Raw genomic sequence first — 25,809 nt, forward strand, 5'->3', positions numbered from 1 at the left:
TTTTAAAACAGTTAGTTTAAGCCCAAATATTTAGGAAAGTCGTGGAAGGAGGAGGACACAGCATTTACGGCGTTGGAGTAATTTTAACTTTAAAGTCCCCAAAGCCCGATGGCGTCGCTCTGCCCTCTCTAGTGTTAAGGGCATTTTGGTGTTTATTTTCAGACGGATTGTCCAAGACACAAAATGTCCACTGAATCTTTTGAAAAGGACATCCCTACATCATCTAAAAATCATATATGGCAAGATCATATATTTTTTCCATATTTAGTGGCAGATATTGATAGTAGAATGACATTTAATTTTGACATTTAGTTTAATTACAGAAGAATTCCACTGCATTATTTTCACCGCTGTATTGGAACACCTTTGGACTGTTGTATGCTTTATCTTGTTGCTATGATGGAGTCACATTTTTTGCTGGTGAAAACATTCTTTTGAACTCACTGCTATTGTAAAGTGTGTCATGCTTGGGGTGGGGGGTGGGGGGGGGGGGGGTTTGGGGGGATAGTTTCAGATGAGACTGCAGGGAGGGTGTTCTTGTTAAATGGACGACCTAGGCAACAATGGCGGCACTCAGAAACTCCGTATGTGGCATAGTTGTCATGTATCGTCCACTAATAAAGCTAGAACAGTTTGTTGTTTCCACTCATAGTTTGGTTGCCGGAGCAATGAATACCTGAGTTGAGCAATCTCACCTGCGCGAACAGGTCAAACCACTTCGCTGATCACACCACTAGAACGTTTGAAATATATAAACACTTTATTTTGTGAAGCGATAGCAATCAGTTATTTTCAGACAAAATGCAAAAACCTTAGTACAATAATCTGTACAATTCACAAGAGTATTTCCACTTTCTGTAAACAAAAATACAGATTTTGATTGTTATTCTTTCACTTATTCACAAAAATATGACATCTCTTGGGAATGTACCTAATACACACGTTTCTCTAAGTTTACCAAAACTGACAAAAAAGGAGGAAATCTTTCTTAAACCGACGATAATGTACCACAGTGCTTGGTTTCATGTCATTTTTTACGAGAAAAAGATGAAAAACCAAGTAAACGAACACCAGACCATTGTAAAAATTTAAAATAGGAAAAAGACGAAAAGGATTGAATGATAATAAATGGGCGAAAGGAAAGAAGTTTGGCTTTCTGGGATGTCTGTGCTCTTAAAAAGTTTCCATGGCAATGTAATACTGCCTTTCCTCTGTCCTTTACAGCATACAAAATAACACTAATCTCCGAACCCCGGCCACAGAAGTCCGAGATACAAACCACAGGACTCGGGAGCATGACAGTGGTATTGCTTCTACTGCATGACTGCACCAGTTACTCATGTAAACAAGGACTTATTTTTGGTTCCTAATTTTACAGGGCTTTTCGGGTTAAAGGGAAAAAAACACTCTACTGCAGGAGTGGTTTACAGTGTAGCGTTAACACACGTTGTGCTGTACTGCAAACAGGAGTGACTTCCGGATTTGTGCCCTCGTTATATATTTTTGTAAAACAGTGCATCTGTCCTTTTTCCCAACGCTAGTGTCTCCCACCGGAACATTCCATCGCACACACACCGCGTCTCGCAGTGTTCTCCAACAGCCCGGGAACATTCAGAAACACTACAGCTACACTTCGCCCTCCGCGTAAAAACAGCACACAGAGCACCTCCGCAGGTCAAAAATACACATCATTTATAACACCTAAATAGTACAGTAATAATACCTGCACAGTACCTGGGGTGGGGGGCATCAAACACATGGACCGCACTCAAAATAGGTTCTGAGGGAGGACTTATCTATCCAACACGCATCAGACTCTAAGGTGCTGTAGTTATGGCTCAGTGCCACTGGGGGCAGTGCAGGCCGGGGTAGGGGAGGGGGGTTTGTTCCGGGGCTGCAGGCATGTTTATTAATGGATGCCTGCAGCACATTGGGCGGGACGAGGGGGGAACCATGGCTTCCGTGGGGCAGTTTGGGGCAGTTAGGGGAACTCCAGAAAGTGGTGTCCTCAAGTCTTTAGGCAGCGGGTATGCTGGCAGTGCAGTGCAGGAAGGGGTGGGGGGGGGGGGGGGGGGGGGGGGGGGCAGGGGGGGAATCCATGGTCCTCACTGGTATGTGCTTAGGCCTAGGTAGGGGGGCAGTAAGGGGCAGTTCTGGCTGGTAGTGGGGCAGAGTAAGGGGCGATTCTGGCTGGGAGGGGGGTAGAGTAAGGGGCAGTTCTGGCTGGGAGGGGGGGTAAGGTGAGGATCTGGGGTCAAATATCAGTGGAGAGGTGGATGCTCCTGCTGGGGGAGGGGCGTTTGTGCTGGGCGGGGCTGAGGGGGTCCGGGGCCAATCGCTCCTCCTGGAGGCTGCAGGCGGAGTAGCGGCTGGGCGGGGCGTGGCCGTGGCCGTGGCCGTGGGCGGGGCCTCCCGCCAGCGCGTTGCTGACCTGCTCGAAGGAGCGGGAGAAGACCACGCTGCCGGCGTGGGACAGGCCGAGGGCGGCCGGCTTGGGCACCGATTGGCTGGAGGTGAGGTTGAGCCGTTTGAGTGACAGCAGCTCCAGGTTCTCGCTCATGGCCCGCCCCCCCGCGCCCGCCCCCGCCTGCTGCCTGCGGGACGGGTGATCCCGGCTGCCCTCCGACCCGTCCCGGCTGCTGGCCTTGCCCCCCCCGAGCCTGCGCTGGCTCTTCCCCGAGCTCTTGGCCCCCCCCCCGGAGGGCGTGGCGCTGACCGTGATGGAGGGGGGGCCGTCGCCGGCCGATCTCACGCAGAACCCCTCGTCCACCTCCGCAATCTCCATCAGGTCGTCCGGGGAAACCAGATCCACCGCGTCTGGGAGAAACGGACCAGAGCCTCAGTCCCCGACACCCCCAAACTCAGCACCCCGTTTATACAATGATATATAAGCTATTTTATTTAATTACACTGCATGTTGTATGCACAGACGTTCCCAAGTCTGTTCAAAAAGAACGTAGGTGCAAAGAGAGAGAGAGAGAGAGAGACCCCCGTGCAGCACAGGTGAGGACAGGACAGTGGGAAAGAAGCCACACCCCCAGCCAGCAGGACGACGCCCTAGTGCTGCATGATGCCGGAAGGAACAGAGGGGGAGGATGAGGCAGCAGATACTGTAGAGACAACATGCAGGGGGAACGTGAGCACCCAATCCTGCATGCAGGGGAAATGCAGGGGACTGATCCTGCATGCAGGGGAAATGCAGGGGAAAAGCAGGGGACTGATCCTGCATGCAGGGGAAATGCAGTGGACTGATCCTGCATGCAGGGGAAATGCAGGGGACTGATCCTGCATGCAGGGGAAATGCAGGGGACTGATCCTGCATGCAGGGGAAATGCAGGGGACTAATCTTGCATGCAGGGGAAATGCAGGGGACTGATCCTGCATGCAGGGGAAATGCAGGGGAAATGCAGGGGCCTGATCCTGCATGCAGCGGAAATGCAGGGGACTGATTCTGCATGCAGGGGAAATGCAGGGGACTGATCCTGCATGCAGGGGAAATGCAGGGGAAATGCAGGGGACTGATTCTGCATGCAGGGGAAATGCAGGGGCCTGATCCTGCATGCAGGGGAAATGCAGGAGCCCGACTGCAGCACAGAATGGTTGGTGAGTCCTGAACATAACATGCCATTGAAAACAGAAATGCTGAAATAAGCCTCTAGATAAAGTGTTTTTGACCAGGTAAGACAGACACAATCAAGGAAAGTGATTAAACTCAGCCAGTAAGTACCGTTCACTCGGCCAATAGGAACAGCCCCTCCCTGAGGCCAAAGGCCCCCTAAGGCTCCCAAAGACCCCCTGTGAGCTTATGGGAGGAGCAATGCATTCACATAGGAGGAGGAGCCATGAGTTCTTATAGGAGGAGCAATGAGTTCTCATACAGTAGGAGGAACTAGACTGCACAAGGAAGAAAGCTTGTTCAGATTCTGCAGCTGTAAACAGGCAGCGGTTTACTGCACTATATCATAATCATTATAATCGTTCTATACTCATTTCCACATGTAAGCCAGGATGTGTTTTGTTTTTTTTTTTAGCTAATTGAAGAAACATGCTTTGTAGTTTCAAGGGAATTCTGATTGGTGGAGACCAAGTGAGCAGTCAAAGAGCAAAAAGCCAGTCTGAATGTGAAGGTGCAGAACTCCAGAAGCATTATCCTGAACAAAACCAAAATCCCTCCAGTAGACTAAAATCCCTCCTGTAGAGCCCTCCTGTAGACTAAAATCTATCCTGTACACTAAAATCCCTCCTGTAGAGCCCTCCTGCACACTAAAATCCCTCCTGTAGAGCCCTTCTGTACACTAAAATCCCTCCTGTAGACTAAAATTCCTCCTGTAGAGCCCTACTGTAGACTAAAATCTCTCCTGTAGACTAAAATCTCTCCTGTAAACTAAAACCCCTCCTGTAGAGCCCTCCTGTAGACTAAAACCCCCCATAGACTAAAATCTCTCCTGTAGACTAAAACCCCCCCTGTAGAGCCCTCCTGTAGACTAAAACCCCCCCTGTAGAGCCCTCCTGTAGAGCCCTACTGTAGACTAAAATCCCTCCCGTAGACTAAAATCTCTCCTGTAGACTAAAACCCCCCCTGTAGAGCTCTCCTGTAGACTAAAACCCCCCCTGTAGAGCCCTCCTGTAGACTAAAACCCCCCCCTGTAGAGCCTAGACCAGAGGGCCGGGTGTCGCTCAGGAGGCAGGGAAATGCAGCAGGTAGATACACAGCGCCCAGCAGAGGCCAGCCTGCATCGCGCTCTGTGGCAGGTGACCCGGGAGAAGCGGGTAAAGGGGAGCGGCCTTCCGGTGCGCGGGCGACGCCCGGGGCGTGGCCTGCAGGTGAGGGGGGTGGAGTTAGTCAGCAGGGGGGGCCATGCAGCAGTCACCTGGCCCACACGGTACCTGTGGGCGTGGCCTAGTGCTGGACGCGCCCTGAGGGGGCCCCCCCGTCCTCCAGCAGCCTCCGGAGGGACTTCTGCCTCCGGACCTCGGCCCGGGAATCGGGCCCCGGCTCGGCCAGGCCCGGGGCCTGGGCTTCCGGCCTCAGCCTCTGAGCGTCCCCGTTAGCCACGGTCACGCTAATCTCAGGCACGGGCCCCGGGGGGCCCGCGTCCGTCTCAACACTGCTCTCCAGAGACTCTGGGGGTGAGAGGGACACACACACACACACACACGGACGGACACACACACGCGACACACACACACGGACGGACACACACACACACACACACACACACGCGACACACACACACGCCACACACACACGGAGACACACACACGGACGGACACACACACGCGACACACACACACACGGACGGACACACACACACACACACACACACACACGCCACACACACACGGAGACACACACACACGCCACACACACACGGAGACACACACACATGCCATGGCTGGAAACAAAACAACGTTCATATGCAGAAACTCAAAATCGACAGGACACAAAAATGCAAAATGTGGCGACGATGGATGATGGATGTGAAACGTGCTCCCAGGGGAAGGGTCGGCGACGTGTGATAATGAACGACATCGGGGGGCGGGGGGGGCGACAACGTAATGAAGAGACACACAGCCCTGTGCTTGAGCTTTCATAGGGGGCAGCTGTTATCTTACGCACAGCCCAGACCCTCTCCAGCCTCAGCCCCAGTGCCAGCGCTCGTCCGATTGGACCGCGCGGGACGCGACGTCAGACGCAACGAGCTGGGGGAACGAGGCCTGCCGCCAGGTCGTGTGACCGCGTCGTGTGACCGTGTCATGTGACCGCGCGGCGCCGCTCACCGTGCCGCTTCCAGCGGTGGCCGCGGATGGACATGCTGGTGACGGCGTTGCGCGAGATGCGCGAGGCGCTGGGCGTGATCTCCACCTGGATGCAGCGCGGGCCCTCCTTATTGGACTTCAGCGCCGCCCCGCGCTGCGACGACCTGATCGCGTTCCCCACCTGCAAACGCGCGCACGCCGCACGCCCAGAAACGCACCGTTAAACACACCTGCCAGGTCAGGGGCCAGACACGGGTCAGGGGCCAGACACAGGTCAGGGGCGATACACAGGTCAGGGGCTATACACAGGTCAGGGGCTATACACAGGTCAGGGGCGATACACAGGTCAGGGGCTATACACAGGTCAGGGGTCAGACACAGGTCAGGGGTCATACGCAGGTCAGGGGCGATACACAGGTCAGGGGCTATACACAGGTCAGGGGTCAGACACGGGTTTGGGGTCAGGGGTCAGACGCAGGTTGAGGTCAGGGGTCGGATGCAGGTTGGGGTCAGGGGTCAGATGCAGGTTGGGGTCAGGGGACAGACACAGGTCGAGGGTCAGGGGTCAGACGCAGGTCATGGGTCAGGGCTCAGGGGTCAGACGCACCAGCAGCGGCTCAGGGAACAGCTCCAGCTGCGCCCTGTACAGCACGTCCTCCAGAGCTTTAGAGCCCAGATCTGACTCTCCATTACACCTGCACAGAGAGAGAGAGAGGGGAGGGGGGGGGGAGAGAGAGAGAGAGAGAGAGGGAGAGAGGGGGGGAGACCATCATAAAGGAAATGGGCTGTGTAAACCATAAGAAAGTTTTTGTAATGCAAATGGGCATAAATATGTGTGTGTGTGTGTGTGTGCATGTGTATGCGTGTGTGTGTATGCGTGTGTATGCACGTGTGCATGTGTATGTGTGCGTGCGCATGCGTGAGAGAGAGAGTCACTCACAGGGCGTAGTGGATGCCAGTGATAAGCTGCACTAGGAAGTCTGAAGACACCATCATCCTGGAGCTGATTCCTTTATAGCGCCTTAACTGCTGCCGGGGGTAGCCGCAGATACAGACCCTGGGCGAGAGAAGCCACACGAGCTCAATCAGAGGGAACATCCCTGTTACTGTACTGCATTACTGCAAGTGCAGTGTATCCCCGTATCACTGTAGTTCACTGGAATACATCCCCGCAGCCCTCAGGCCTACCTGGAGCCCAGCTGACACAGGGACTGCAGCGACAGAGCGGTCATGTAGCTCAGGGCAGCGTTGTAGCAGAGCAGGAGGAACGTCAGGACCTGGAAACTGCACGGGCACAAACCAAAGAAGAAGAAGAAAGAGTAGCAAACAAACCAAAGAAGAAGAATGAGTAGTGCACAAACCAAAGAAGAAGACAGAGTAGTGCACACACTCACACACACACCCAAAGCACACACATGCAAGCGCACAGTAAACATGCACACTTGGGATGGCGCTGAATATTTTATGAATATGATGAGCGCATGAATATTTGATGGGCGATTGACTGCATATTTCATGGCGGGGACTCACCGGTTCTGCGCCGTGAACGTCTCCCTCTGGAGGTGGGGTCCGCTGTACACCACCCGGCTGAGCCCGTGATTGGCCAGAGCCCCTTCCGTCAGGGCCAAGGAGCCAATGGTGGAGGGCTAGAGAGACGGAGGGCAGGCGTGCTCGTTAACTACCCAGGGAGGCGGGCACCACAGTGTCTAATGCAGTGTCTAACGCAGTGGCTAACGCAGTGGCTAACACAGTGTCTAATGCAGTGTCTAACGCAGTGGTTAGTGCAGTGGTTAGCGCAGTGTCTAATGCAGTGGCTAACACAGTGTCTAATGCAGTGTCTAACGCAGTGGCTAACGCAGTGTCTAATGCAGTGTCTAACGCAGTGGTTAGCGCAGTGTCTAACACAGTGGCTAACGCAGTGGCTAACACAGTGTCTAATGCAGTGGCTAACGCAGTGTCTAATGCAGTGTCTAACGCAGTGGTTAGCGCAGTGTCTAACACAGTGTCTAACGCAGTGTCTAACTCAGTGCCTAACGCAGTGTCTAACGCAGTGTCTAACTCAGTGCCTAATGCAGTGTCTAATGCAGTGTCTAAAGCAGTGTCTAACTCAGTGCCTAATGCAGTGTCTAATGCAGTGTCTAACGCAGTGGTTAGCGCAGTGTCTAACACAGTGGCTAACGCAGTGGCTAACGCAGTGTCTAACGCAGTGTCTAATGCAGTGGCTAACGCAGTGTCTAACGCAGTGTCTAACGCAGTGGTTAGCGCAGTGTCTAACACAGTGGCTAACGCAGTGTCTAATGCAGTGTCTAATGCCGTGTCTAACGCAGTGTCTAACGCAGTGTCTAATGCAGTGTCTAATGCAGTGTGTAACGCAGTGTCTAACGCAGTGTCTAACACAGTGTCTAACGCAGTGTCTAACACAGTGTCTAACGCAGTGTCTAAGGCAGTGTCTAACACAGTGGCGGCTCCACTCACCTCGTGGTAAACCGACGGTTTGGACAGGGACGGGACAGTGAAGGACAGCGCTCTGCTCTGGCCGTCTCTGTCCACGATCTCCTGCAGGGGACGCAAACACAGGGGAATGCGTATGTGTCATGCCCCTCAGACAGACAGACACACAGACGGACAGACGGACAGACAGACAGACAGACCCCCGGGCAGGCAGACAGACGGACAGACAGACCCCCGGGCAGGCAGACAGACGGACAGACAGACAGACCCACCAGGTTGTAGATGCCCCTCAGACAGACAGACAGACAGACGGAACAGACAGGCAGGCAGACGGACGGACAGACAGACAGACAGACAGGCAGACCCCCGGGCAGGCAGACAGACAGACAGACGGACCCACCAGGTTGTAGATGCCCCTCAGACAGACAGACAGACGGACCCACCAGGTTGTAGATGCCCCTCAGACAGACAGACAGACGGACCCACCAGGTTGTAGATGCCCCTCAGACAGACAGACGGACAGACAGACAGACCCACCAGTTTGTAGATGCCCCTCAGACACACAGACACACAGACAGACAGACAGACGGACAGACACACAGGCAGGCAGACAGACGGACAGACAGACAGACAGGCAGACAGACACACAGACAGGCAGACAGACAGACAGACGGACCCACCAGGTTGTAGATGCCCAGCAGGAGCGCCTCGATGCAGCCGCTGCAGTGGGGGTCGCGGCTGGAGGTGACGGACAGGTAGCTCCAGAGCAGCTCCGGGAGGAACTGCAGGGTGAAGTGCTGCAGCTGCGGCTCCCCACTGCGGTAGAACTCAAAGAGCTGGTGGCACACCGGCTCCAGCAGCTGCAGCGCAGGGCACGACTCATTACGCAGGACTCATTAACTCACTGACTCATTACACAGGACTCACTAACTCACTAACTCATCACGTAGGACTCACTGACTCACTAACTCATTACATGGGACCCACTGCCTCATTACAAAGGATTCACTGACTCATTACACAGGATTCATTAACTCACTGACTCATTACACAGGACTCACTGACTCACTGACTCATTACACAGGACTCACTGACTCACTGACTCATTACACAGGACTCACTGATTCACTGACTCATTACACAGGATTCACTGACTCACTGACTCATTACACAGGATTCACTGACTCACTGACTCATTACACAGGACTCACTAACACACTAACTCATTACACAGGACTCACTAACTCACTAACTCATCACGTAGGACTCACTGACTCACTAACTCATTACATGGGACCCACTGCCTCATTACAAAGGATTCACTGACTCATTACACAGGATTCATTAACTCACTGACTCATTACACAGGACTCATTAACTCACTGACCCTTTACGCAAGATTCACTGACTCACTGAATCATTACACAGGACTCATTAACTCACTAACTCATTATGCAGGATTCACTGACTCACTGACTCATTACACAGGGCTCATTAACTCAATGACTCATTACACAGGACTCATGGCATGCTGGCACTGTGATTGGTCCAGTCAAAATGCCTGCACTGTGGTCAGGTCATCTGAAAGAGGGAGAGAGGGAGATAGGGAGCGAGGGAGAGAGGGAGGAAGAGAGGGAGAGAGGGAGCGACAGAGGAAGAGAGGGAGAGAGGGAGGAAGAGAGAGGCAGAGAGGGCAAGGCAGACGTACATCACTGTAATTCTCCCGGATGACCTTGTAGAGAGCGGGAACCAGAGAGGTCTTCTCCTTCAGGGAGGCAGCATAGCCGGATACAGCCGCTTCCGGAAGAGTCTACGGAAGCAAAGGTCAAAGGTCACGTAAAAGAACTTCAACCTGGCTCTGCCACAGCAGACCCACAGGACTGACCGGGCGGACTCAAAGCTGCGGCAGACCCACAGGAAATGATGTCATTTCACATCCTGCACAACTGCCTTTTCCTGTCCAATGACCAATGTCCACCAATGTCACAAGGCTAATTTCCCACACTAATCCCGAAACACTTATTTTTGTGGAGAAAGTGAATTTTCTTGAATAAACGCAAACAACAGTTTATTGGGGGGGGGGGGGGGCAAAATGAGCAAAAATGACAGTATTAAAAGCACTGCTAACCCCGTGCACCTGAGGTTCCTTCAGGGGACAACGCAGATGTAATAATAAAAATGTTTTTGAAAAATTGAAGAATACCGGATGCCCCATATTCCGTGCTCACCTTAAACTCAGCCAGCCACTCTCCTACGACTCCCTGGTCCATAGCAAACATCTTCCCGCATCCGCTTCTGGGCGACTTCAACCTGGCGCAGTTCAAGCAGCAAAGTACACAGTGAGGGGCAAGCAGGAGGCATTCAACGGCAGCTCCAACTCACAAGCACTGTTCTACGGCAGTTTGCAGAAGAGTGCTTCTTATCAGACCTCCAAAGGACCACAGACCGTGTTTACAGTGCTGGCAGGGGTCCGCATGTGTGATGAAGAGACGGTGTTCAGTTGCAAAACATCCGATTAGATCAGCATTACGTAAAACTTGGGCTCTCCGTAATACGGTGTGTAATCATGTTTCCGTATCGCTGGAAAACTGGGGTCACGGTAAATTCCCAGAAACTATCCGGAAACTTTCCACGGGAAGTTAAGCTGGAAAATAAATTATTACTTTTTTTTTTTTTTTTTTTTTTGCCCAAAATAAAATGTCAGCATACAATAGTTAATAATTTCTGGGATGGGGAGGCAAAAATACACATAAAAAAGTCAATCTAGATATTGTGGCATGTTTTAGTTAACAGATAAAGCCCCCCAAAAAAACTCCAAACACACATCCGTGAATCTGGCTGCAGGAAGGTAATTCCATCATAAAAACCATGATTATGCGCACGCAGCTTGCATGGCTGTCCAATGAGGGCCCACTAAAGCTCAATAATGAAAGGCCCTTTTTAACCAGCTCCCAGCTCTCATACAGCACTGTGTCAGCTGGTTTCAGTTACACAGTTTAAAACATTAAGGTTTTTAAAAAGGTTAAATTAAATTGTGCGGTTAAATTTGTTGGAACACACACAATGCGGGTTTGGCTTGTTGCAATTTGCTGTCAGTTAAATTCCATTTATTTTACACAGATGGCTTCATGTTTGCACACTCTCAGAAAATAGGAGCCAACTGATTTCACCTGTCAGTTTGAATTAAAATCATTTAAAAATGGAACCAATTTCAATTGGAATTATCTGGCATACACCACACACAGCACAGCAAATGAAAGCAACCGATCAATTGAGCGACTGAAATCCCTGGGATGTGAAAATGGGATATTTATTTTTTCGGGCATGCCAAGCTATTTCTGGCAGAAGGAGGCATTAGGAGGGGAAATCGTCCTTCCATAGACTGTGAAAGTGTCTAATTAAGAACGATTAGCAGCTCGTTACAACACAAAGCTTGTTATTACGGCTGGAACAAAAGCACCGGCACAGCAGAGGGCCTCCAGCACCGGGGTTGAGAAGTGTGCCACGTTGCCAAGTTCCGTCAGGTAAAACCAAGTCAGACGTTTCTGTGTGTCAGACGTTTCTATGTGACAACTGGGTACAGCACAAAAAGCAACCAGCAGCTTCTGCCAGTGAACTACTGTCTGTCATGCTTCTGTGTCTATGATGTCTCATATTGTATTGTGTTAAAATGTCTGGGATGTCCCATGTTGTACTGTGTTAAAATGTCTGGGATGTCCCATGTCGTATTGTGTTAAATTGTCTGTATTGTGTTAGAAGTTATTATGATGTTGGCGTTAAATGTTGGGACCCTGCTGTTTTTCTTACTATTCTGCACAGCTCACAAATTCAACCAGCCTTGGCTGTGTGGTCATTAAAGTATCCAAATCTGAATCTGAATTCTGTAAATCGTTTTCGATTCACATGTAGCCTGAATAATTATTTTGAACGATACAAAAAGCAAAGTTGATGTTTCAGTCCCCTGGGAAACCCAGGTGGAATAGAGCAGATGTTTACCATAGTGGTACCTCACCAAACCCCAGCCTCAACCACAAGATCAACCCCAAAGGAATCCATATTACCCATTACAGTACATTACAGTACATTACAGGCATTTGGCTGGCGCTCTTATCCAGAGTGACTTACACAACGTTTTTTATACAGCGTTTACCCTGCATCCATGTAAACAACTGGACATATACTGAGGCAATGCAGGCTAAGTACCTTGCTCAAGGCTACAACGGCAGAGTCTTATCCGGGAATCGAACCTATGACCTTTAGGTTACAAGGCCAGTTCCTTACCCATTACGCTACACTGCCACCCACGTATACTCTCAACTGTGAAAAGACTCTTCCTTTGCAGAAAATTTCAGGAAAACCTGAGACCATCAAGGGAATCTTGAATCCTGAATCTTGAAAAGCTGCATTATAGCCAGCGTACTGGCAGCCATGTTGGGTACATACGGGCCCAATAAAACTGACAAATAAGATTTATTATAATTATTATTACTATTATTATTGCTTCATACGACTATCTGCGCAGTGCTGAAACGATGCCGTTGAGGGGGGGGGGGTTTAGGAGAACCGTTTCCGAGCCCACAGCGACAGACAGCTCACAGACAGCTCACAGACAGGCCACGGCAGCGGGGGCAGGACGCGTCTCTAATTGGACGCTGCGCACTTAACACACGACCATTAACTCCAGCTCTGCACACGCACCGCTCACACAAAACACAGTGATTAACTCCTGCTCCGCCCCCACACACTGACACTAACTCCTACCAGAGAGAGACGGAGACGGGGAGGGAGAGAGGGAGACAGAGAGAGACAGAGAGAGAGAGAGAGAGAGAGAGAGAGAGTGAAAAACACTTCCCCCCCCACCAATGATCTAGCAAGAGCTGCACACTCAAGGACTCTCACGATTATATGCTTGCAATCCAAGAACACACAGAATCCTCCGGAAAGCCATTCTGAGGGGTAGGGAGGCGAGGGTGTCCCTGGCACAGGGTCAGCTCCAGGTCACATCGGGACTCAAACACAGGGTCAGCTCCAGGTCACATCGGGACTCAAACACAGGGCATGTGCACAGGCGCAGGTCATTCTGACCCAAACACAGGGCATGTGCACAGGCGTAACTTATTCTGACCCAAACACAGGGCACGTGCACAGGCGCAAGTTATTCTGACCCAAACACAGGGCATGTGCACAGGTGTAAGTTATTATGACCCAAACACAGGGCATGTGCACAGTGCATCAGCCATGTACAACATTAAAATCTTAATTATAATCACACTAATTCATATAAACAATCAACCTTTCTCCAAAATATCGATCCTATAAAACACATTCTGTCCCTGCTATGACATCTCCACTCAACCATTAGCCTACATTATTGAAGTGGTTTGACAGTACAGAAAACAGATCACACCGATTGCCCAGAAACACCTGTGGAAAAACCAGCGTGCTCACCTGGTCAATACGAGTACGATTGTCTTTCAAACGCACCAATCGCTGAGATCACGGAATTTGGTTGCAACATCATTTCCAACAATCGGCAAAACTACGACTGAGTGTTTGTCACGCGAGTGTCACAGATTCCACGTTTTTGCCATTTGTTCTGGCAGTTCTGTGACATTCCCTATTTTAAGCCATTTTTAGTTCTTTCTGTGATTTTTCAGCAGTTTTGGATGGTAACTAGAAACAAACCCCAGAAAGAAACCCCATTTCTTGTATGACTCTTCATTTTTGTGAAAAGAAGACAGCGTATTGTCTTCTCCACATCCAGAGAAGGGGGCAATGCTCAGGCATTTTCAACTTAGCTGTCCTTACCCACACAAAAGTGGCAAGCGTGTCATTTAAATATTACATGGAGAAAAGATTTCACTGGACTTACGGTTTTTTTTACGTAACGAACACCCAGTGAACCCCGCCCACTGAAAACCTGGCATTTGGCCAAGGAGGAAAGCAAGCCAATTTCGGGACAGACTTTTATTTATTTCTTTTGCTAGAATCATTTTAAAATATTCATCCACCGTTTGCGATAGCAAAAATGTATTAAAAACAGCACATCAGCAAAGATTTCACACATTTCAGTTTCCTGGATCTTTTCGTGATATCTGGGCATGCTGTTTCTAAGAACATTTTTTTAAAGGCAGAATAAAAACACGTTCATTCTTTCCGTGATGGACCGAAGTGATTACATTCACCCGCCTTGTCAACGCATATTTTGTTGTGCCAACTTCCCTCTGATTTTTTGTTTATAAACTTCAAAAATCTGTTACTGTAGGTACAGCTGCACATTATTTCAATCTTTTTACTACTGCTGCACATGAGGTCTACCGGTTAACTTAATAAATTAATGTTTTTTTTTAACACTTCATGATTTCTGCCACTTTTTTTCACTTATCCGTGATTTCCAACAACTTTGCTGTGACTGCAAAGTTAGTCAGTCTTTCCCATGACAAACACCCAGCTTTCACAATAACAAGTCAGTTTCTCTGGAGTTGCCAAGAATGCTTATAATGACTTTGGGCTTTTTATCCCCCAGAAGTTGCTTGAAAAAAATGTGAAGTTGCATTTTTTCAGGCTCGTTTAAAAAAAATTCTGGGTGTTTTTTTTTGGAAATGTAACAAGCGACCTAATTTTTTATTTTTTTTCACCTTTTATGGTTAGCCTAAGATTGCTCACGAACACTAGCGACCATAATAATTTAGCTAATCCCCCCGGTCCACAATCGTCCTCCTTCACCCCCACCCCTACTTCACAATATACACTGGGAAAGACAACAGAAATCAATGTTTTAAAGTTTCAACGAATCAACTTCAGATGGAAAAAAAAAAAAAGTGTTCACTGGTCGACCGAGATTTCCTTCATTCGAAGGCAGCCCTATAAACCTGTTTGTGCAGAACTCCAATACAGCTTCACTCCTCTAATAAACAAGATGACACACAGCATTTTACCATTTTCACTTCTTGACAAACCAGATACGTTTAATGTAACCTTTTTCAGACTGATCTTTCCGTTAAACGCGGTTGTGTCCAGAAAAGCAGATTTCTATGTCCAAGGACAGCACGTTGCACACACATTAGCTTACAAACAAACGCTTCCACTGCATTGCGATGAGGCTTTTAAACGCTATAGACCATTCGGAAGGCAGATCAGCCTACGTTACACGAGAGGGAGGAGTCGACACAAACGCACTGACAGAGAATGAGCTCAGACCTTCTGCAAGTGCAGAAGAAAAAATAATCCGAAATAATGATTAAGAACACAACACACAAAGCTCAAACAACCCCACAGACAGACAGCGTGTGTTTAGTTAAGACCTTACTCACAGCGTGCACAGGAAAGTCTGAAGCTGCAGGTGAACAGCCAGGAAACCCAAACCCTCACCACAGGCACACCCACGGCACTGTCGGCCTAATAACACACTCACATTTCCTGTCCTGCCTGCCCACACACCAGCAAGCAGGTCCAGGCACTCACTGAGTCATTTTCCCTCTAACAGACAGGGGGGGCGGGGCCAGGAAGGAAACGTACCAATCAGAGGGAAGGGAGCTCCAGGGCAAGAGAGACAGAGAGAGAGAGAGAGAGAGAGCGAGAGAGAGAGAGGACTTCTTTACACTCTCCATTCTATATAAACACAATTATGAAATGTATCATACATATATGTGTGTGCAGAGCCTGCCCGACACAATCAACAGAACTGGCTGCTTAAGGCCCTGGGGTCGTCAGGCAACACCAAATTATTTCAAAAATAATTGCCATAGGAACGGATCAAAGCATGTATAGCCCAGGGGTTGTTCTTTTTCCCCAGAACACATGTAGTCGCAATAGGTGTTTTTTTCTGTGTCTAATGTCTCCCTGTGTGCTGGTTTGTTTAGTTATTGTGTCATTTGGACAATTTTTTAAAATATTTTGTGGACCAATCAGGGAAAGAAAGTTTCACTGCCATTTCACTTGGATGGGGGGGGGGGGGGGTGTGGCTCACAAGCTTAGCAGACGACCCAGACCCAGCCCAAACTTCATGACCAAATAAGGGTCCCCCCTTCTCCCTACTGCGCAGTCTCTGGCTACAAATTTTACAACATGGCGGCACAAAAACTGCACTTCTGCTTTCAGATTCAACAGGCTGTCTGCAAGCCCCTGGAGAGTCCCTGGCTGACATCACAGTCACTTTTTTTAATTTTTTTTTTTTTACAGTTTACAACCAGATATCCAGAGATGGCCTCTGGAGTTTGGACGTTTACTACCGCGTCAGGTATGATTAAAAACATAAAGCAAAAAGATGAAAGCAAGCCGACATAATTAGGTTGTTAGGACACAGGTATGCTTGGGACTAAGGTGGTGCAGGCATTAGGCAGCACACCAAAATTTAAGTCAAGGTGCCAAGTTTGGTGTTTCAAAAGCAAACACAATGAGATCTAGACAAACATAATGCAGAGCTTAAGTCACAACCGAACCACAACAAACACCAACAGGCTATATTAGTCCACATCTCTGTATAGTATTATGTCATATTATGTTTTTTTTTTTTTTTAATTAAATTTTTTTTTTAAAAACTTGTTAATTCGTTATTATTTTAGTTTTCTGGCTGCGGAGAGGAAATTGTGGCGGAACACACAACCCCAACAGCTGGTGCACACGCGCATTTAATACTTCCATGTTCGCACGTTAGTACCGCATATCTATACCTGCGCACACACCTGAACATCTGTGACATGACGTTTCAGACTTCCAGAAAAAGGGGGGAAAAGACAGAGGAAATTAGCACAATAACAGACGAAATCAGCAAAATAACAAAGGAATATACAAAATCATCTCAGTCTTTGAAGCGAATCAATTTAATATATTTATATATGTTTAGCTAGATCAACATTTCCTTTCCTCGGTGTGCGCGGGTGGCAATCAGTCAAGCGGAAGTTAGTGCTGAACAGCGAGCTAAGGATTTTATTTTCAGGCGCCTGTATTTTATTTACCATTTAGCTACAGTAAAGAACAAAATAAAAGAATTATTACGAACGTTAATAAGCGATCTATACTAGACTACATGGAATCTAAAACTAGCTCTAACTGTCTTGCAACTGGCTTACTTGCAACTCAACTCTGAGTTTATCATCATGCAAGTTTTAGAGTCCATCAGTACCAGCAACTGCATGCTAAATTAGTCGGTAGAATCAGGGTACTACTAGGTAAGAGTTCTAACTTCCAAGGCGGTCATCTAGCTATCCACGTTTCAATTGCTTCTTAATGATATAAACAGTATTGTCTAAACTCATCTTAGACAGCTAGTCTAAGTAGCTAGCTCGTTGTGGTTATACCGCTGTCTAATCCATACACTGTGTTGGATAGCCAGTTAGTCAGCCAGCGCTGGTTTAGTCGTTTAAACAGAACAGTTTCAATCAACATAACTAGCCTATCTCTATGGCTAGCTCAATGTAACCTTCGCTGTCATGACTACATGCTCCGAGCTGGTATGCCAAAAACAATGAAATAAGTTGCTACTGGTATTTGGTCGGAGTAGGAAACGTTTGCTAGCTAACCTTGACTTTCAAGCTAGCTACCGCGATAGCCTGGTCACTAAGTTAATATTAATTAGGTTAGCTAACTAAAATGGCAAGCTAAGCTACCTGTCAAGCAGACAACCAAAGCATTACCATCAGAACCAGCAAGCTAGTGTCATTATACAAGGTTAGTCTAGTCTAACTAGCTAGCGTTTGTTAGGCTAAATAACCACCCAAGCCATCTGGCTAGCATGAATAATTTAGACTAGCGATCAACTACGCTGGTAAGTCAGAACGATTGACTGTACTTACTAGCATGCTATCTTCCAAAATGTCTTTTAATCTTGGCCGTTTTTTTGTATCGTCCAGTGTATGAGCTATCGATTACTCCATAAATTCGTTTAATAATTAAACATGAACGATTTCCTCCATCTGTATTACCATCACTGCTAACCAAACAGACATCTTGTATTACAATAGAGTGACAGTCACTGTAAGCCAATTGCAGTACAGTTTACTGAGTCTCTGCTGCTGTCTTCAAATAAAGATGCGCTATAATGATATTTAGGGCGTGGTCACATGATTTCTACGGAAGAATACAACTGTGGCAAATTCAGATAGTTATGGTACTTATCTATGCATAGTAGTCATCATCTATATGCGATCCTAATGAAATATCATTGATCTTGTAAGGTTTGGAGTAGCCTACAAGGAACTGCATTAATCATGCAATATATGGTTACGATTTGTCTACCACTTCAGGAGTTTGTGCTAAGACTACAGATTTACAGACCTCTCCCCTGCACAGCCGAAGTGTTTTGGAAAAGGTGTTATTTAAGTGCAATCAATAATGACCAGCCAGTTAAAGCTACTCAGCATCCGTTAATAAATGGTCAAAAAGTGGAATTTGCTGTGTGCATTTTGCCTTAGCTCACTAAATAGTTATTAAATTTTGCAAGTATTATACAATATTGTTTTATGTCAGAGAAATTTGACAATGGAAACATCTATTTTCTTTTTCTACTGAGATGGGAAATCAGGTAGGCTATGCATTGCTGCTCAGCTTAAATGCCTCAAGTACTATGAAGTTAGAATGAATTGGAAGTATAAAAAGATTTAAGCTTTCACCAAATTAGTAACTTGCCACATCTTATTGTAAAAAGAAGGAAATCTAGCAGCTCAGGCAATGCTGAATAGAAAAAAGTGACTAGGCACACCAGTATATGTTATAATGAGATAGAAATGTGCAATTAATTCGCCTGACATTTTCCCTTTTAAATTATTCACATTAATTGATTCCCAGAAATTAGATTCATGCCATTGAACCTCAGCATGGCATGTGCTATGCAGAAGATGAAAGCAGGGCATACTAGCATCATATGTCATGCAATTGCCAGTAGCAACAGAAGCGGCAGCAACAGTAACAGTACAGGATAGCCTAAAACCTTCAGTTTTAAATCAACTTTGATAGACCACATTTCCCTGTTAGAGAATGTTTAATCCACATTGTCCTCAAGACTCTGTTAGGCTTGCATTGACGATGAGCATTTTACTGAGTGGTATATGTAGTGTTTGTGGTTGCAGTTGCAGAAGCAGTAGTAGTAAGTGCTGAGCTAATAGTGTTTCAGTAGTAGTACTGTATTATTATTAGCAGTATTAGTATTGTAGTGTTGGTACTAGTTAGAGAAGTAGTAGCAGTATTTGTAGTAGTAGCAGTTGCAAAGGCAGTAATAGAAATTGCTGTGGTAACAGTATTACAGTAGTAGTAGGGGTGGCTGATATCTCATGATTTTTTTGAGGAGAGCATGCTTGCCCGTGGTCTCCCAGGGCAACGACGGATGTTATGATAAGCACTGCAGCATCAGAAAGAATGGGGGTTCAAAATTTAAGAGAGAAAAAAAAGGAAAAAGCACTAAATGTTATGCAATTTAGTTCCTTTTTAGGCCTTTAACAACCCTTTTCTTACTCTAAATTGCATAACCTCTCAAACATCATATTCACATGATATTCACAATCACAATTCACATGACCTTTCATATTTGTAAAAAAAAAATTTTTTTTTAAAGAAACAAAAAGAAAACGGTTAACCCTTGTGTTTGGTTTGGGTCAAACTGACCCACCTTAAACCTTCAGTAAAAAAGGAATGACACTTTTGAGCAACTATTGAATTCAGTTCAATTCAATTTTATTTGTACAGTGCTTTTTATATGGACGGCGTCACAAAGACGATTCACAGTGGAGTACAAAATAAAATTGTCAACATGGTTCTTCTTTTGTGTGTTTTGTGTTTCTATTTCTTCATCTATTGTATTTGCTTTAGGTATATATGTTTTCTTTGACTATATTTAAGAAAGATGAATAATGAGAAATGAAAAATAATTGAGAATGTCAGTTTAAAACAATAAATCAATAATCTACTGCATGAAAACCTTGTTTCATTTTAATTCACAGATAAACATGATAAATCACTTCCTTATCACAAATAAATGGTACCTTCATTATTAAACATGATCCAGCAGGTAAATGGCATCCATTAACCATATGTACAGTTTTTTACCGTATTGCTTTCCCAAGCCCCAACAATGTCCTGGGTGTATCTGATCCAGGCTAACAGTTTCACTGGTGCTAATAAGTAAACCGAATACAAGGGTTAAAACAAAAACAGGAAACAATGCTGTAATGTCCTTATGTCCTGAATATCAAATATTCAGGTGGGGAGTGCTCTGGGCTCAGGGTGCAGGTGTGGAGTCTGGTCTGTGCTCAGGGTGCAGATGTGGAGTCTGGTCTGTGCTCAGGGTGCAGGTGTGGAGTCTGGTCTGTGTTCAGGGTGCAGGTGTGGAGTCTAGTTGTGTTCAGGGTGCAGGTGTGGAGTCTAGTTGTGTTCAGGGTGCAGGTGTGGAGTCTAGTTGTGTTCAGGGTGCGGGTGTGGAGTCTTCAGTGCTCAGGGTGCGGGTGTGGAGTCTTCAGTGCTCAGGGTGCAGGTGTGGAGTCTGGTCTGTGCTCAGGGTGCATATGTGGAGTCTGGTCTGTGCTCAGGGTGCAGGTGTGGAGTCTGGTCTGTGTTCAGGGTGCAGGTAGAGTCTGGTCTGTGTTCAGGGTGCAGGTGTGGAGTCTAGTTGTGTTCAAGGTGCAGGTGAGGAGTCTAGTTGTGTTCAGGGTGCGGGTGTGGAGTCTTCAGTGCTCAGGGTGCGGGTGTGGAGTCTGGTCTGGGCTCAGGGTGCGGGTGTGGAGTCTTCAGTGCTCAGGGTGCGGGTGTGGAGTCTTCAGTGCTCAGGGTGCGGGTGTGGAGTCTAGTTGTGTTCAGGGTGCGGGTGTGGAGTCTTCAGTGCTCAGGGTGCGGGTGTGGAGTCTTCAGTGCTCAGGGTGCGGGTGTGGAGTCTTCAGTGCTCAGGGTGTGGGCGAGTGCGATAGCCTCCTTGAGGAAGGCGTCGGCCTCCACTCGGTAGCGGGCAGAAAGCTCCCCAACGCGGCGCACGTCCTGCAGGTTCTCCCTCAGGTTGGCCTCCAAGCGGCGGCGCTCCTGATGGGAGGCGCTGGCCTCCCTCACGCGCTCCGCCTGCTGCGCCTCCTCCTGCAGCACCCAGCCCGTCATGTTCTTCAGCTTGGGCCCCGCCGCCACCACGGCCGTCGCCGCCTGACCCAGCGACCTCACCTGCTCCTGCGTCCGCTGCAGGCGGTCGGACAGCTCGCCCGACACCGCGAGGGTCAGCTCAAAGCCCCTCACCTGCAGGCGGACCTCGGCTGCACCTGCAACACCGCAACCAATCAGGCGGCTGCTAGCAATTCAGCTTCATATTCATCAACATCTACACAAATACTGCTTATTGTGAACATAATATGCACTTAGAAAATACGGGAACTACTATATTAAATATCATATTGAATGTTAGTTTGAGGTAATATACAATCCAATAATCAAAATGGACAGTATGCAAGTTGCTGTTCTTGATAAACCCGATGTAACTTGCTTCATGCTATACTGACATTTGGAAACCTGTCCATCAAAAAGACCCCTAAGCTGTAAGCTCTAACTTTGATTGACAGCGACATTTTAAGAAGACTGCTCCTCGAGTCTGTGTTGGCTCACTGTGGTTTTGGGGGGGGGGGGGGGTAGGGGTGCTAGCTTTCCCCCAGAGAGCTGATATATCAGAGGATTCATCGGATTCAATCCTATTAGGGGAAAATAGTGTACACTCCTTTTCTTCAAGAGAGGCTTTACAAAGGCTTTGTTTCAAACGGCTGGCCCAGAAATGTTGCGTAGTTGCAAACATTAGTACATAAAGCCTGACAGACTGTGCTGTGATTTACTTCAGCCAGTAGGGGGCAGACATCCATCTCAGAAACTTAAAAACCAGTGGCAGGTTTTTAATCCTACTAGGATTCTCACCACATATGCTGGTCAAAACCAGACACGCAATAATTCAGTAGCCCGTTGACAGTTTCTACATGGTTTTGGATGACCCAAAACTTTCATTTGCAATGAAGGCCATGGTAAAAGCTTATGTATTTACTTACTGGTTTGTTTGCAATGACAAGCACGTTAAACACTGACAATTGTGAATGCACTGTCCAATGCACCATGCACGCAATTCTAGCCAAATGAGCAAAGACGGCCCACACAGTCAGTAAAACCATCGCGTTGTTGCAATATTTAAACAGTGGAAACTATAGTCAAAATGAATTAAAACAGCATTCACAAAATGGCATTATAATTCAATGAAGGGTACAAAATCTAAATAATGTGTAATATTGTGTTTGTTTAAAAGCACATTGCCCTAAAATGGCTGCAGGTTCAAACTGGCTCAGGCAAGGCCTTTTTACTCACAGTGCTCCTCCATTATCCTCTTAAGGTACTCTGAGAAACTGTTTCCATGGGAACAGCCGTAGCTGCCCCTCAGTGCCTGCAAGGTTTTGGTCATGGTCTCGTAGCGTCCCTGCTGCTGGTTAAACATGTCGCGAATGTCCGCAAAGTGCTGATCCAGCTCTGAGACCCCCACCAGCTTGGTGAGTATTTTTCCTTTCTGCTTCGCCACAGCTGCAGGAGAACAGGAGAGAACTAAAACTGAACCAAACGCAGAAGCATGGAATGAGACCAATCGCACCACAGTGACATCACAGCTGAGACCGTTCTCATCATGCAGTGACATCACAGCTGAGACTGTTCTCATCAGGCAGTGACATCACAGCTGAGACTGTTCTCATCAGGCAGTGACATCACAGCTGAGACTGTTCTCAGCTGAGACTGTTCTAAACATGCAGTGAAATGATAAGAGCGTCTCTGCTTCAACCCCTGAGAAACACACCTTGGGCTGGGGGCCGGGACTGCCTGGCTGATTCTGCTGGAAGAATGGGCTGCCTCTGAAATTCACAGGGTTAAAACACAGCTCCAACATGCACAGCATTACAGCACAGCTCTGTACATGCACAGGGTTACAGCACAGCTCTGCATATGCACAGCATTACAGCACAGCTTTGAACATGCACAGGGTTACAGCACAGCTCTGTACATGCACAGGGGTACAGCTCAGCTCTGCATATGCACAGCATTACAGCTCAGCTCTGTACATGCACAGGGTTACAGCACAGCTTTGAACATGCACAGCATTACAGCACAGCTCTGTACATGCACAGGGTTGCAGCACAGCTCTGTACATGCACAGGGTTACAGCACAGGTCTGTACATGCGCAGGGTTACAGCACAGCTCTCTCATGCACAGGGTTACATCACAGCAATACAGCACAGCTCTGTACATGCACAGGGTTACAGCACAGCTTTGAACATGCACAGGGTTACAGCACAGGACAGTGTGGGACTATTCAATTTATAACAACTATGTTATTCTATGAAATAGCTATCTGGGTGACAATCTTTCTGCCATTTCACAGGCAACGTTCTTGGGTCTGACATCATACAGTGGACGGGGGATGCACCTGTCCCTTTGGTGGGTCTCGGGCACAGTTGCGCCTTATTAAACAAGTTGGATCCGCATGTGAGCACCCGTGACGCACCAAGTTGACAACTTTCTCAACCGGTTGAAAATAGGACGATAAATTTAAAACGCATATTTCTCCAAAACTACAGAACGGGCATATTTAATACTTTACTCACTGTGTTTCTTCAATGCCTCTTGTGCAAATAGCACATAAAACCGAGAAAGTGTGAAAATCACCATGGTACTCCTTTAAGGCTGGAGCAATATCACACGGCCGCGGCGCTTACCGAAAACCAAAAGCAGGGAATACCGAAATTCATATCACCTCAATGTCTCAAGTTGTAGCCACTTCCAGATGCACTATATACTTTGTAGGCTTGTATTTTCATTATGACAAGTGCATACAGTTCTTCACTTTGTTACCTTACTTTTAAATTTAAACTTTTGCCTACCAGTCGCTAAGCATCAAGGAAGTGCCATCAACAGTATTACCCACAGGACTGTATAAGAACCCAAGAAGAATACGTATGTTGAGAACTGATATGATTTTTTACGTCAAAATTACAATTCGGAGAATCCCAATCGTATTGGCTGTTAAGGGTTTCATACCTCCGCGCTGCTTTCCGCAGATTCATCTACTGTGGAAAGGCAAGACGAACGACAACAAGATAAAAACGACATTTCTTCTTATTATCTTTAATAACAGTGACAAGTTGAACAGATCCGGCGCCGAGTTTCCCGAACTCAGGCATTCCACATGACGTCACGGCCATGTGACTCTCGGGAAAAAGTATCAGAAGTGAACTGGAAACACCTGTTAGAATATCGCCGGTGATTATCAGCCAGGTCGGTTCATATGCGGGATCATATTTCTTTACACGCACGTCCATTTTAGATAAACATTTCATATCGGTGAAGTGCTGCCTTCGAAATGGCTTCCTGTCGTCAAGTTAAATCAATTTAGCAGAGTGTAAAAATGGCAATGTAAACTACACTGATGTTGATCGAATGCGCAACATCAGGCCGATTTTTCCGTCTTGCTGATTATACCTGCGCTCATGTTCACTAATCAGAAATCTGTCGATCGACAAATATTGGGCAAGGGAACTGGGAACATACCTTGGATTAATTTACGAGCAATAGGGTACATACGCGCATAACTCCCCGAAGTAGCCTACATTCCCAGCTATCATCAAGCAAGGTTTTTTAAAAAAGCGTTTCATATAGGCGGGGGACCATTTGTATGTCCATTTGATTTTCACCACAACCTCGCCAAAGATAAGAGAAAATATCTAAATAATTCCCATGACCTTAATCATCCATACAATGTTGTATTGCCAAATCAAGCATTCTCCTAAAATCTCTGGTTTTACTCTACCATTTGTTCGAACGACCATGTCCATTTCAGACATGTTAACGTGAATATATGACATTGTATAACAATAACTGAAGCTTGTTAGCAAAATCAATCACAGCACAATTTCCAGTCAAAAAGGCTACAGTACAATAAAGTTTTTGAATTTGAATGCATATTCCTCCGCAATGATTCATGGGACAGGAAAAAGGAGAGATACCCAAACAAAGCTTGAGCGGGTGCAGAAACCATGCTAGCGAGGTCTGGGAATAAAATCACTGAATTTACCCCCTACAGTCTACGGTTCCTCCGATCCCTACATAATTAGCTAAGCCAGCTAACTAATTGTATTAGAAAAGAAAAAAATATACATCGACTGCATAGAGTGTTATGAAAAACTAATTCACCAACTGCCCTTGTGGCAGGATAACAGTGAGAAGGCACTTGCACACTGGCTAGTTTGTGACTATTAAAAATTATTAAACTGCATAACCCCACTGTCAGTGATCGCCAGTACTCGACCGAGATTACAGTACGCGGAGTTTAGTTCGCTGGGTTTGAATTAGGGTCAATAAGTATAGTCGGCTATGGCAGCTGAGAAAGCATCAGCGAGCTGTAAGAAGAAGGGTGAAAAGAAGTTTGCGGCCAAAGAAGAATACAGGCTGCTGTCGAGTATAATGGGGGCCATGAACAATTTGCGGAAACAGGTCAGAAGGTTTACTTAACTGCTTTCACTTATTACAGGTACTCCCGAAGTCGGGGGTTCTAATCAGACTCTTAATGTGTGCTGAAGTATGACTTGACCTCTGAAACGACAGTGTGTCGGGAA

At 47.1% G+C, this 25,809-nt stretch overlaps 3 protein-coding genes across 4 annotated transcripts in view; 1 reads left to right on the plus strand and 2 right to left on the minus strand.

Moving 5' to 3' along the window:
• Positions 1–737: 737 nt before the first annotated feature.
• Positions 738–18,233, minus strand: fam126a (family with sequence similarity 126 member A). 2 transcript variants are annotated; one of them, XM_035430583.1, is made up of 11 exons: positions 18,006–18,233; positions 10,440–10,521; positions 9,920–10,021; positions 8,892–9,071; positions 8,236–8,316; positions 7,291–7,406; positions 6,949–7,044; positions 6,701–6,817; positions 6,368–6,455; positions 5,782–5,941; positions 738–2,817 (listed from the first exon to the last, which is right to left on the minus strand). In XM_035430583.1, the coding sequence occupies exons 2-11, from the start codon at positions 10,488–10,490 to the stop codon at positions 2,255–2,257; spliced, it is 1,554 nt and encodes a 517-aa protein (XP_035286474.1). In that variant the 5' UTR covers positions 10,491–10,521; positions 18,006–18,233; the 3' UTR covers positions 738–2,254. The 2 variants fall into 2 exon arrangements, with proteins under 2 accessions (XP_035286474.1, XP_035286475.1); XM_035430584.1 differs by lacking the exon at positions 18,006–18,233 and adding an exon at positions 15,525–16,724.
• Positions 18,234–19,861: 1,628 nt separating this feature from the next.
• On the minus strand, positions 19,862–24,494 carry si:ch73-345f18.3. The gene is made up of 4 exons (XM_035429535.1): positions 24,236–24,494; positions 22,997–23,051; positions 22,519–22,728; positions 19,862–21,440 (listed from the first exon to the last, which is right to left on the minus strand). Exons 1-4 carry the CDS (start codon positions 24,305–24,307, stop codon positions 21,052–21,054), a joined length of 726 nt encoding a protein of 241 aa, XP_035285426.1. The 5' UTR covers positions 24,308–24,494; the 3' UTR covers positions 19,862–21,051.
• Positions 24,495–25,137: 643 nt separating this feature from the next.
• Positions 25,138–25,809, plus strand: part of klhl7 (kelch-like family member 7) — a 15,406-nt gene continuing 14,734 nt past the window's right edge. Inside the window, exon 1 of the mRNA XM_035429536.1 lies at positions 25,138–25,687. Coding sequence (XP_035285427.1) covers positions 25,568–25,687 — 120 coding nt within the window. The 5' untranslated portion in view covers positions 25,138–25,567. The remainder of the gene's footprint in view (positions 25,688–25,809) is intronic.

Source organism: Anguilla anguilla, chromosome 8 (genome assembly GCF_013347855.1).
Source record: "Anguilla anguilla isolate fAngAng1 chromosome 8, fAngAng1.pri, whole genome shotgun sequence".
Classification (NCBI taxonomy): Eukaryota; Metazoa; Chordata; class Actinopteri; order Anguilliformes; family Anguillidae; genus Anguilla; species Anguilla anguilla.

Coding starts and splice junctions, on each gene's coding strand:
- fam126a (XM_035430583.1), bottom strand. CDS start 10,490: ATGTTTGCTATGGACCAGGGAGTCGTAGGAGAGTGGCTGGCTGAGTTT. Junction 8,317..8,891: donor TGCTGGGCATCTACAACCTG/GTGGGTCCGTCT, acceptor CGTCCCCTGCAG/GAGATCGTGGACAGAGACGG. Junction 7,045..7,290: donor ACGTTCACGGCGCAGAACCG/GTGAGTCCCCGC, acceptor GTGCCCGTGCAG/TTTCCAGGTCCTGACGTTCC.
- si:ch73-345f18.3 (XM_035429535.1), bottom strand. CDS start 24,307: ATGTCGTTTTTATCTTGTTGTCGTTCGTCTTGCCTTTCCACAGTAGAT. Junction 23,052..24,235: donor CTGCGGAAAGCAGCGCGGAG/GTATGAAACCCT, acceptor TGTGAATTTCAG/AGGCAGCCCATTCTTCCAGC. Junction 22,729..22,996: donor GTCCCGGCCCCCAGCCCAAG/GTGTGTTTCTCA, acceptor GTTCTCCTGCAG/CTGTGGCGAAGCAGAAAGGA.